General features: G+C 38.9%; 1 protein-coding gene across 5 annotated transcripts in view; it reads left to right on the top strand.

The window, feature by feature from the left end:
• Window positions 1-12,041, top strand: part of INO80D (INO80 complex subunit D) — a 65,749-nt gene extending 53,708 nt beyond the window's left edge. For all 5 annotated transcript variants that reach the window (XM_027589946.2, XM_027589944.2, XM_027589945.2 and 2 more), the window contains one exon: window positions 73-12,041. In XM_027589946.2, the coding sequence (XP_027445747.1) occupies window positions 73-1,238 (1,166 nt within the window). In that variant the 3' untranslated portion in view covers window positions 1,239-12,041. The remainder of the gene's footprint in view (window positions 1-72) is intronic.
• Window positions 12,042-12,931: the final 890 nt, after the last annotated feature.

Here is a 12,931-nt window from a genome sequence, read left to right as displayed (position 1 = left end):
TCAGATGTATGGTTCTGTGGTATGGCACCAGTAAAAGCTCTGCTGATTCTTGATGGCTTTTGTTTTCCTCAGGAAAGAATGGAGACCTCCTTCCAACTACCGAAGAGGCCGAGGAACTTGAACGGGCCTTGCAGGCTGTAACTTCTCTTGAGTGCCTGAGTACCATTGGGGTACTTACCCAGTCAGATGGTGTGCCAGTCCAGGAGTTGTCAGATAGAGGAATAGGGGTGTTCTCCACAGGTACTGGAGCTTCAGGAATTCAGTCCTTGAGCCGAGAAGTTAACACGGACCTAGGGGAGCTATTGAATGGGCGCATAGTACATGATAATTTTTCTAGTCTAGAGCTGGATGAGAACCTGCTCCGTTCTGCTACCTTGTCTAACCCACCTACACCCCTGGCAGGGCAGATCCAGGGGCAGTTCTCTGCCCCAGCCAACGTTGGCCTTACTTCTGCCACTCTGATCAGCCAGAGTGCACTTGGGGAGAGAGCCTTCCCAGGACAGTTTCATGGACTACATGATGGCAGCCATGCCTCCCAGAGGCCACATCCTGCCCAGCTGCTGAGCAAGGCAGATGACCTAATCACCTCACGACAGCAATACAGCAGTGATCATTCACACTCCTCGCCCCATGGAAGCCATTATGATAGTGAGCACGTGCCGTCTCCCTATAGTGACCATATCACCTCTCCCCACACAACATCTTATTCTGGTGATAATATGGCAGCTACCTTTTCAGCAGAGATGCCCATCATGGCGCAGCACTTGCTCCCAACCCAACTCGAGGTGCCACTTGGAGGAGTCGTAAACCCCAGAACTCACTGGGGCAATCTCCCTGTCAACCTTGGAGATCCCTCTCCATTTAGCAACCTTCTCGGCGCAGATGGACATCTTCTTTCCACTTCCCTATCCACACCACCCACCACGTCGAACTCAGAGACCACACAGCCTGCCTTCGCCACCGTGACCCCCAGCAGCTCCAGTGTGCTTCCGGGGTTACCGCAGACCAGCTTCAGTGGCATGGGGCCTTCTGCTGAACTCATGGCCTCCACCTCTCCCAAGCAGCAACTCCCTCAGTTCAGCGCAGCCTTCGGCCACCAGCTGAGTTCTCACAGTGGCATTCCTAAGGACCTGCAGCCCAGCCACAGCTCGATAGCCCCTCCTACAGGCTTCACAGTAACAGGTGCCACAGCTACAAGTACCAATAATGCATCTTCTCCCTTTACCTCCCCTAACTGAGCGTGTCTGTGTGTTTGCAGGCAGGTGGGGAACCTGGTGTTTTCTATCTTTGTTTCCTGTTTAGCATCCCTTTCCCCCTTTTCCTAAAGATTTTAAAAATAACAGATGGGGACTAAAGGGGAACTCCCTTTCCCAGTTCAGCAAGCAAGCCTGCGGCGGACCTTGCTTCAGTGTTCACGCGTGCTCCTTCGCACTGGTGCTCATTCCCTCCTGGCGGGTTCTCTCTACCCCGATGGTTTCCTTAGTGGCTCAGCACAGTGACTGGCTAGAGTTGATTTTTAGCAGCAAGTCCTAGAAGTGGAAGATACCTCAGATTACCAGTGCCCTTTACTATTTCCTAGTGTTCAGATCAATGCTTTCCATTCTATGACCAGGTCTTTATGGAGGTGGTTCTAGATAGAATGGTCCTATTCATTGAGTTCCTGTGTAAGTGGTAGCAGGTGGTGCATAGCGGGCAGATCGAGGCTCTGCCTTAGCACCAACTGCTAGACACCACATGAGGCCAGGATTCCATCCCTAATTGTGATCATGTTCAATTAAAAAGAAAAAAATTAGTCTTTTGACCGCCTTTGTGTATGTGTACGCCCATGTGTGTGTGTGTGTGCAGGGCAGGAAGCAGCTGTCCCGTTGCTGTTGTTGTTGTTGTTGTTGTTGTTTTACTATTTTTTTTCTCCTAACTAGTTTAAGGCTCTGACTTCTCCTTTCCCACATCTCAGAACCCTCATCAGGTTGGTCATTCTTTCCCCCTGAATTAGCGAAGTCTCCGCGCACAGAGGGTGGTGGGCTGATGATGCGAATTGCACAAGCCCGTTTTGCTCGGTGATCCAAGAACGCAGAAAGCCGAATTCACGTCAGGGCCATGGGGACGCCACAGAAAGCTTGCGTGGAGTGACTGCAGGGTTCCTGAGATTCTGAGGTCCAGTGGTTACTTTGCCTTTTTAGACGTGCATTTTGTTTCTGCATCCCTCTCATGGAATACGTTCACGAGATGTAATTATAAAAAGACCATATTTTGATGTGAAAAGCAGGATAGGTCAGCTAGATTTGGAAAGATGGGATCTCTGAACTCCTTGATCCGTCTTTTACTTTTGACTTTTTCATGTTTACAGTAGTGATTCTTCGGTAAGATTTGTAAAATGTTGAGGACACTTGTAGAATCAATGTACCAGTTGTGAAGTGATATGTAATATCTGAAGGATACACATTTTAAAGTTTCTTTCAAAGCAGAATATGGAAATTAGACATAAATTGTACCCACCCTTTGGTACTTTTAAAATAATTGAAGTACTTAGGTTTAAGTTTGGGGAAATTTTTTTTTTTTTAAAGTACCAGGATTTTAGGGTTAAAAATCATATTGGGTAGTTTAGTGAGTTGGTGACTATGAAATAAATCTATGAGGTTTCTTTTTACCTGCCTTCTCCCCGGCCCCCTCCCCAAGGGTGGAACTAGATTCTAAAGGCATCTGTGCTCTGCTTTTGCTGAGAAGTTTCACTGTCCCCTGAGATACCATTGGCTATTTATACCTGAGTCTAGTCTAATTTACATATATATATTTTAAAAGATGAGTAGAAAGAACATATCTATTAATGATGTGATATAATTCATTTGTCAGGGAATATTTGATCTTAATTCCTTTTCAATAGGTAAAGATTTGGATGTATTTTCCTACTTCCTATATGTATTCTCTTTATGCCATGCTAATTCTAACCAGTCCCTTCTTTTGAAAGCTTTTCTTTCTCTGCTTTTTAAAGGAATGATGGTGATCAGCAGGCATTATGCAGATACACGTGCCTGAGATTATGGAGGGGAAATGTCACATGACTGTATGAAATCATTATATGCCCTATTTTGTATTTATTGAAGTTTTCTTTTTGTGGGCCAAAAATACATTTGTAATATATTTAGGTTTTTTTTTAATCATGATAATTGATTGGAAGATTTATTTTTTAATAGCTTTGCCTTTTTTGCAGATTGAAAAATTTCTAAATTATAAATTGTGTCACAAAGCAAAATTATATTTGGTATCACCATAAATTTCTATTCTGAATGGTGAGGACAGATCATTTGAGCATCTCTCACCTGTGAACCTATGTTAGGAAGCTTTTTTATTTTAATGTACTGTAATGAAATGATGATGAGTAGTTACCTCTGCTCAAAAGTATCACTTCATTTGTTCTGCTCTTTCACTTCCCCTTCTAATTACCCCTAGATAACTGTCTGTTCCCAGCAGTCGCTCTAGTCTCCATCGTGTGCTCATCCCAGGTTGTAGCAGCACACCAGCTGTCTTATCTACCAGCCCCCTCTGACAGCAAAGGGAAAGTCCTGGGCAGTCGGTTTGAACTTCTCTGGCTCTTCATCCCTCGTGGTAGCTGCTTAAAATTCTTCAGTTATCAAAACTGAGTTTGCAGTAAGTTGCACATTTTCTTGTTTGCAATTTTCTGTTTTACGTGCATTGAAAAGCCCTTTCCTGCTTTCTAGTAAGGAGGCATAAAATGATCAGGAATGTTGCCAGTTTCAGCTTCACACCAAAAACTTTGAGTCAGTTCATTTTTGTTTAGATGCCCACAGGGATAGCTGAAAAAGGGGCGCCCGTAGGAAGTACCAGTGTAGGTTTGAGGAATTAGCAAACAAAAACAAAACAAAACAAAAAACCAACAAATTTGTCCTCTCATTTCGTCTCCTTCAAAACCAACATCCAAGCTTGCAGTTTGCTTTGCTCTTGCGGCTTCTTGTGAGTCCCTTTTCGGAAGAGAGAAGAACATCTGTGAACCCAGAGATAACCCGGTAGGTTTTTCTTTTAGCTAATGCAGAGCAATTCTAGTCTGTTAGTAGTAGGTTTGCTGTTCATGTGTAGAGAAAGGAACGAAGTGTCTTTTACTCCAGAAATACGAAAATTTGTGTCATTCAAATAGCACTTACGCTATCAGAAGGCAATACTGGAATCAAAAGCAAATTTTATGTAAGGTCCTAATTAGGTGGAAACCAGCTTTTTTTTTTTTTTTTTGGAAACTCATGAGAAATGGTGGCAGAGAAGTTCACTCTATTTCTGCAGTTCTTTGGGACCATTTATAAAGGCCAGTTAGATTGTGTTAATGTGATTTATTTACAAAGTTGCTGCAGTTCATGGATACATTCTGTACTGGGAGAATCTGAATTCCATTCTAAGGAATGATACTCACTGGCTGTGATCTTATAGCATCGAAGAAAAGATGTGTTTTCTCTCCTTTACTCTCTCTACGTAAGTGTTAATATTATTTTAATTAAAGTACTTAAGACATTGTTTTTTCCTCTGTAAAAATGGCTTAGTAATTTGCACATCTGCGTAGGTTATGTAGTTAGTAAACAATTCACAATAGTAAATAGCAATTACACTTAACCCACCAAATGACAGACTATGCAATGGAAAAATTTTGTAATTATCGTCACATAGCTTATAAGGTGAAGGATTTTTTTTTCCCCTCTCTAGTAGCCTACCATGTGAGATAGAACTGCTTTATAAATGACTTCCTGAGCAATTTCATGCTGGCAGGCACTGCGGTGTGTCTGAGGACCCTCCACGAAAAGATTATAATTTAATGAGAAGCAAATAGTAGGTATGGAGATAAAGTTGGAAAATGTGGGGTGTTTTTTCCCCCCTTTTCCTTAAAATTGTAGTTACCGTCTTGAGTGGCGTCAGGCTAAAGAAAGCTAATACTTTATCTTTGCCAAATAATTATTTATAAGATTTATTTCTTCAACAAGCCCAGTCTCTCAACTGCAAGCTAAGAATCCTCACTTTCTGTGACTAACACTAAAGCTTTTCCTTATCAGAGCTCATTTGTAGTCCTTCATCACAACCCAGAGGCAAAGACAGTGCTTTGATTTGGAAGGAAACAGTGTCTGTGATCCATGCCCAATCTGTAAGCTTTCTTCTTATGTGAAAGAATTTATATTTCTGTTGACCTGTACCATTCAGTTTTGTTTTGTTTTGTTTTAAGTAGGCTCCACACCCAGTGTGGGGCTTGAACTCACAACCCTGAGATCAAGAGTCACATGCTCTACCGACTGAGCCAGTCACATACCCCTGTACCATTCGGGGTTTTTATCAGTTGGCCCTAGACTTTTGAGTCTATGTAGGTAACTCCCGCGCCATCAGCTCATGTTACTTGCCTGCAGTCCTTCCTGCGCCCTTGCATCATGGGGGTGGTGATGGCGGTCGTAGGCTGCATCAGCAATGTTTGTGTGAGGCGATCGCCTTCTCTCCAAGTCAATTCCGTAGGTGGTTGTGGATTGGTATTGCAAAAAGATGAGGATATTCATAACACTAAACTCATGATTTAATAGATTTGGAATTCATTTAAAAAATTTTTTTAGGTATCTAGTTTTCAGATTCTTCAGCCTCTTTCATTTTAGCCTTTTAACATTCTACTAAATTCTGTTTTTAATCTGGTATATATAGATTAATATAATACAGTGGTCTTCTGCATGGTCAACAGAACTCTGCAGGTGAATGAGGCAATTTCAAGGATTCCTTAGAAGAAAATGTAGTCGTACTGAATAGTCTTCATCTGTATCTCTTTCATCACCAACACCTACGTCGTTCCAAGGATTTTTTTTCTGATGAGAAATACATTTCTTGGGGGTGAGGTAGGAGGTGGAAATATAGAACATAGATTTTTTTTTTTTTCCTCTCACAATACATTGGAAATACGGAATCTTCACTGGCATTCTGTAGAAGGGTTAAACAATGACTTCCTAATATCTGGAGCCTTATGAGCTCTCCAATATCCTGTTCTGGAGGGAACTAGAATCCATGCTTAGTAGATTAAAGTAACACTTTAAATGCTATCTTTCAAAAGATTTGAAATAAAATACCAGTGAAGAACATATTTGGGTATCTTATCTGTTAAGCATTTCCCCCTGACCAGTGAGTTGGGAAAGAAAACCTAAAATACAAGTGAATAATTATGTCTCCTAATAGTCAGTGTCATTAATGCAAAAACTGTGGGGCCGACTTGGAGAGCCTCATTTCTGAATAGCAAAAACACTCTTTCCCTTCAGCTCTAATTTCTGTTAGCTTCCCTTTCTCTGCACTGTGATACAGAGCCAATAAAGGACGGGTGGCATTTCGGAGAGAGCAAATTTGGTATGACTTTCTTTACCGGAAACTAGGTTTCCACATCTTGGGAATGTTTGACTACTTTGAGTGGCAGAGTTTTGGGGGATCTAAAGTTGAGTCTGAAAAACAGTGTTGTAAGAGAAAAGCTGTCTGTTAGTAAGCCCTGTTTGGGCAGCCCAGCTCTCCTTCCCTTTTCCCTCCTGCCTGCTGGCCTCCACAACCCCCCCACCCCAGGTCCTCAAGTCTACCCACGCACCCCTGATCTGCCCTGATCCTGACCTAAGAGTAATAAAAGCCGCCTCTTCCATTTGGTTTTGTTTTGTTTTGTTTTTGTTTGTTTTCTTTTTTTGAGCTGGGGACCACTGAAGTAAGCTCTGTATGCACCCAAAGTTCCCCTTGGAAAAATGTTCAACATGCAGTGCTGCGAAATGCCACACCATTGCTTTTGCTTGGGGAATAGACTGATTTGCCCTGAACTGACTCCACCCTGCATCGTTAAGGCCCCGTTGGCTCCAGCAGATGAGTGTGCAAGTGATGGGAAGTTGGATGCTTGTGACATTGTCTTCATCTGCTCGGAAGGGTTGAAATCAGTCCCTCTTCACAGTGATTATTCTTTTCACTGTATAGTGTTGAGTATGTCTCAGGGATTCCTTGTGGAAATTAGGGCAGTTTTTAAAGTAAGAAAATAGTTTTAAAAGAAACTAAAGGTGACTCATCATTAAAGAGAGCGCAAGAAAGAGAAAACGTTCGGTTTCGTAGCCCACCATGTCTTGAGTAGGACTTTTTTCCTTTCTCCTTCAGGCTCTCATCTCTGCTTCAGCAAACAGAATCCTTTCCCATCACGCACAGCTTTAAAAGTTTTATTTAAAAATTTCCTTCCCCAATGAGCTTTCAGAATACTTATTGTAGATTTTAAGAGAAAACGTATATTAATTTATACTATTAACATCACCTCATAAATTATAAGTTTTATACTAAAGCTGTATTGAGTGTAATGAATTATGTTGCCTATGTGTTTTAATAGCTTAAAAAATTATATATGAGCTTTTTTTTTTTTTTTTTTGACAAAAACTAGTGAAGCACCTTTTTACACTGGATCTCTGCCGTGTCAAGGTGTATAGCTATCCTTTGCTACCTTGCAGATATATAAAATAAAAGGCTATCCTGGGGCCTCAAAATGTAGAACACCTTTAGACCATTTATTACTGCTCATTAGAACTGTTGGGAATTGTGTTTCTTTAGTAAATGATCTGTGGTTTACACTTAAGATGGCTAGAAGCTTAGTTACAGGGTAAATAGAAATACATAGATCAAGCAAAACTCCCAACTACTGTAGCTGGAATTTGTAAACTAAGTTTTTAAGACCTCTTTTATTTCCTATGGATTTATTCTTTAATTTACAGTTTATTCTGTAAGTTGGGAAGTAAAATAGAGAAAATAATAAATCTAGATGTTCTCAGTGTCTTATTCAGGAACTTTTTATCCCTCCTCACTAAGGAATTCCCACTGTGACTTAAAAATATAATTAAATTACTTGTGTGCATGTCTCTGTGGTTTTACACACATGCAAAAATATACATTGGGGGCACGTGTGTGAGAGATGAATGTGTGCTTAGGTGAAAATAGAGGAAGGTAACAGAATGTATTGTAGAAATATGATTTATTTAGATGAGGCTAGCAGAGTTTTCTCATTGTCTCTAGTATAAATACACCAAATTCTTCATTATGCTATCTTCTGTTAAAAGGCTAGCTCTGATATCATGTGCATTTTATCTTAACCTTTGATTGACTTATATTATGCTATGTTTTTAAAATGACATGAGAAACAGGTTCTAAGACCAGCCTCTCAACTTTTGAGCATAAAAATATGAGAGAGAGAGAGAGACAAACCAGACATGAGCTGTGTTTATCTACTGGGGTGATGGGACCAGATCAGTTGAAACAACTTTTTTTATGTTAATAATACATTTCTTCTTATTCTGAGTTAGAAAATCTTATTGGTCATCTTTTCTTGGTGAAGTTAAGAAAATTACAGGCTTTTTATAAAGAATGCTGTTTTTTGAAGGGACTGCTTTGTTGAAAGAGTTGGGGGATCATTTCACCATGAATATTTCAAAGCTGGGATGATTTCAGTTACTTCTAAAAATTAAAAAAAAATTACTCAGTTGTGCTATTATTTATGAAGTTAGCGTGCCCCCGACCTCTGTATTTTGGTTATAAGAACAATTGTGCTACTCTTGACTTTTACCTGATTCATATGGAATTAAAAAAAGATACATTCCTATATTTTGAGTTTTGTCATTTTGCTATACATTCATTACTGGAGTATCTGGTGGTCTAACATAGCCAAAACTAGAGTTGTCATTAAATGCTCCGATCACATTTATTTTTAATATCAAAATATCATGTACTTTGATATACATCAAAACAACTTCTGAGAATACACCAGAATTTGTAGTTCTCTTTGAAGCCTCATTCATCTTAGGTATAGCCAAGACCTAGGAAAGCTCTACAGGTCGTTCCTTTTATAGTTGTATTTCTGCATCTCCCAGTTTCATTCACTCTTGCTTTACGGATTTTTTAAAAATCTGCATATTTCTTGTACATATGCATGCAAATGAAAGAAGGGAGTTTGTATTGGTGCCATTCCTCCCTTCAGTTACTGGTTAATGGGATTTGCTAGAATAAATTCCCCCTGATCGAAGGGTGAAAATAGACCCTTTTGTGTATATCTGTACAGAGATGTGTATATGGGATGTGGTGGCACTTTGCTGAATGTGAACTTGCCTTGTCAATGGAAAGATGGAAGAGTACTATGTTTATTTATACCTTTGTATAAATCTATATATACACGTATGTATATGTGTGTGTATAGATAAAGCTTATATACATATATTTCCCTAAAAAATGTGTGTGTACAATAGATAAAACAGCCTTTGTTAAGCAAGATTATACGTCTATGGAAACTCAGTTATTCTGTAAGCAAGAGGAGGTGACGGTCTGGAGTCCGTCATCAGTGCGTACCAAGATGGAAGTCCTTTGGATTATAGTCTTGTTTATGGCTATGGTTATAAGTGAATTCCTGCTAGAACTCTTCTTACTTGCCAGTTCCACGATTCTTCATCTGCACTGCCTTCTCAGTCTCCCATCACACTTCATTGTATTTTTTCCCCTTTATGATGTAGCCAGAAGCATTTGGCTCAAGCATAGTTCATTAACTTCTCAGTCGTTTCTTTTAAAGATCTTTTAAAGATTGGGTAATATTTTGTATAGTAATTTTAAGGATTGGGCATTCACCTTTGTCTCAAAACCAAACAGAAACCAACATTCAAACAAGACTAATTGGAAAGTTTTACCTAGATGATTTGGGGACATTTTCCTCACATTGGAAAACATGATGATTTTAGTATTGATAACAGTGTCAATTATTGTCACCAATCTGTCATTTAAAAATGTGGTTTACTTTGTGTCTTAATCATAAATTTACCACTCATTTTAATGGAAAGCATACTAAGTCACACATAGGCCTCTTGAATTCTAGAACTAACTCATTTTACTCATGATGACACTGCTTCAACGAATACTTACGTAATGAATTTTGCTATATTTCCTTTTTTTTCACATTTGTGACATTGTGTTTTACCTTTGCTGCAGCTCTCTAGAAAACTTGCATCCCTATATATTGTGCCTTTAAAGCTCTTATGCACACACAGACAAAAGTGTATATATACATGTTGGAGCATGTGTACATACACTTTCGTATAGGCTCACACAGTATGTCTCGTATATATTGTGCGAGTGAATATATAGATATTCAAAGGCAATGGAATGTTGCTTTCTAGATATATATGTATATAAATAGTGTTGATGTACTGTATATACACATGTATATGTGTGGGTTTTAAATGGCAATCTTCTACATTGAGCAAAATGCTGCCCCTACTGGAATATTGTCACTGCAATGGCAGTTGTATGTAATGATTTAAAAATACATTATCGAAAATTATTTAAAGAACATTTAAAATTCTCATCTAAAGACATCCACACATTATTTATTTATCTTCCTTTTCCTTTTTATTGTTACATTTTGTTTTAACTGAAAGGGAGACTGTCACTTTTAAAAAAAAAAATGCCATCTGTCCCATGGGAGAAAGAGAGAGAGCTGGGGATTCACTTGAGGAACCCTGTGCATTTTTCCTCTCTCCGAAATGGAGATGTACCACAAACCAGCCAGTTTATTTCAGTTATAAAGCAATCCTAACATTTCCACTAGTGTGTGTCAACCACCATCTTACTAGATCAACTTAATTCACCAATCTGCCTCTTCCTTTCATTAATAAATTATGATCATTGAGATCATTTTGCCTGGGGGAAGTTAACTACTCTCTAGCTGCAGGGAAATATATCACCTAATTGTTATTCTGCCTTGTTCAAAATTCAACTTTGAGAGAAGGCAGCTCTCATGAAGCTGTCTTAAGCATGTTTTGCATTTATTTAGTTAAAGGTCTTCCCAGACTTTTTTTTCTTTTTAAAAGAACTCTAAGTCTGCATGCGCTTGCCATAGATTTAATTCTTAGTCCCCACAGCTTCAGGTGTTTTCATTAGTACATCAATTTGACACACTGAAGGAAAGACTCTGAAGGAAAAAAATGAGATATTTTATTTTGTGATGAGTTGGCAGCAGATTACATTTCAAGACCTTACAGAGAAAGGAACATAGATGGACAATCCTAAATTTTAAGATGTTACCAAAAAAAACAGTGAAGGAAGAATATCCCCCCTGAAGACCAGAAGGGAGAGGTTGGGGTCTGAGTGATTTCACAGAGTAGTTGAGCTGGAACTTGATATCAGAAGCAGCCTTTAACAAAGCCTCTTGGCAGTTGTATGGTACTAACCTGGAGTACTGAGGTGTAAATCGAAACCAAGTTGCAGTGGGAAATCAAAGGTGAGGTGGTAGCTTCTTTGGATCCGGTAAGGGACAGACGCATTGCACAGTTTTAAAATCTCTTCTTACAAAGTAACTGCACGGTAGCAAGGACTAGCAGTTCTCAAAGCCCTTCTTTTTCAGTGTTCTCATTCACCTTGGCACACAAGTATGTTTAACAGGCCATACGTTAAAAATATTTACAAAAAAAAAAAAGCTGCTTAAAGGGAACTTACAAACCGAGAATCTTGTCTATTTTTACGTGAATAGTGGCTAGAAGTGGCTAGAAGCTTAGTTGTATGCACAAAAGCTAAGGGGCCACCCGTTTCTGCACAGACTATAGCAGTAAGGTGAGGAGGTTGGCAGATTTGGTTAAGAACCCCCCAGTTGTGACGTGACGGAAAGGCGTGTCTGACATTGAGTGTGGTGTTGCTTGGGGGGGGGGGACCACATTTTGGGAGGCGATGGGCTGTTGGTTTGTAATTTCCCTTTAAACATGAAGAGATGGCTCATATTTTCCATATATATCTCAATGAATGTACTGTATTACTGTTTTAAAAAATTTGATGAAATAATAATGGATTGGTCTCCTTTTATTATCTGGTCCTTGTTTAATTTGTTTAAGGGTTTTTGTATACAAAAGTTTACATTTTTATGTATATTTTTCTTGTGTAAAAACTGATGTAATATGTGTATAAAACACTGTATGTATTATCTGTATATAGTGTGACAAAATGATTTTTCTTTCTTTCTTTTGGATGTATTAATAAATCTTGCTGTGAAGTAGCCTTGTTTTGGGTATAATTTCCTCTGCCTGGATATAGATCAAAGCTGCAAATCCATTTCCCCCCTTTGTTATTTAAATAGAGTAATTTTTAAAAATCTTACATTTTATTAAGAACTCTAGGGAGATATATTCATGGTTCTTTACGGTGAGACCAACAACAATTAATATTTGTAGTAGCTGTGGATCGATTAAATGCTAGATGAGCTTAATGTGGTGTCTAGAACTTTGAAATCCAACCAGAAGTTGCATTTGAAATTGTTACATGTCATAATGGAGGTCTTACAAGCCATTTTCTATTTGATTTAATCAGAAGCTGCTTCTCTTTTCGTTTTCATAGCTTCCCAAGTATAAGAAGAACTTCATGCTGTATAGCCGAAAGTTAAAAAAAAAAAAAACACCTCAAAGAAACGTTCTTTTCCTTTAAAGCATTGCCAGGTGTCTTCCTTGTATCTCCTTGGAATTGAGTTGTTACTTTATTTTTTAATATGCAGATTGGAAGTTTTCATTTCCTGTGCTGTCTTGTTGCCAAAGGATTTTGTGGTACGCATGGAGGCTAGGATAAAATTCATAAAGAAGAGTCAGTAATCTAATCACACATTCCTTTTGTTAGGAGATTTACTATTCATTTTTTGTGGAGCATTTAGACTGGTTTTGCCTCTTGAAAAGAAGTTAACATTTTGAGACTAGAAGCAGATGTCCACCCACAGTACTAGTAAAACGGCCTGCGGTGACAACTGCCTCCATCCCCTGGCTCTGAAATTGATAATGTATGAAATTGATAATGTATGAAGAATAATGCTGGAAATTGATCAGTCCATTTCTTCAGCTATATGATAGTTGATTTAAACTCTTGTTCATGTTTATTAAGGATGCTCCTTTTCTAA

The sequence above is a fragment of the Zalophus californianus genome, chromosome 3, assembly GCF_009762305.2.
Source record: "Zalophus californianus isolate mZalCal1 chromosome 3, mZalCal1.pri.v2, whole genome shotgun sequence".
Classification (NCBI taxonomy): domain Eukaryota; kingdom Metazoa; phylum Chordata; class Mammalia; order Carnivora; family Otariidae; genus Zalophus; species Zalophus californianus.
Note: the sequence above shows the minus strand (reverse complement) of the source record. Positions and strands in the feature narration are given on the sequence as shown.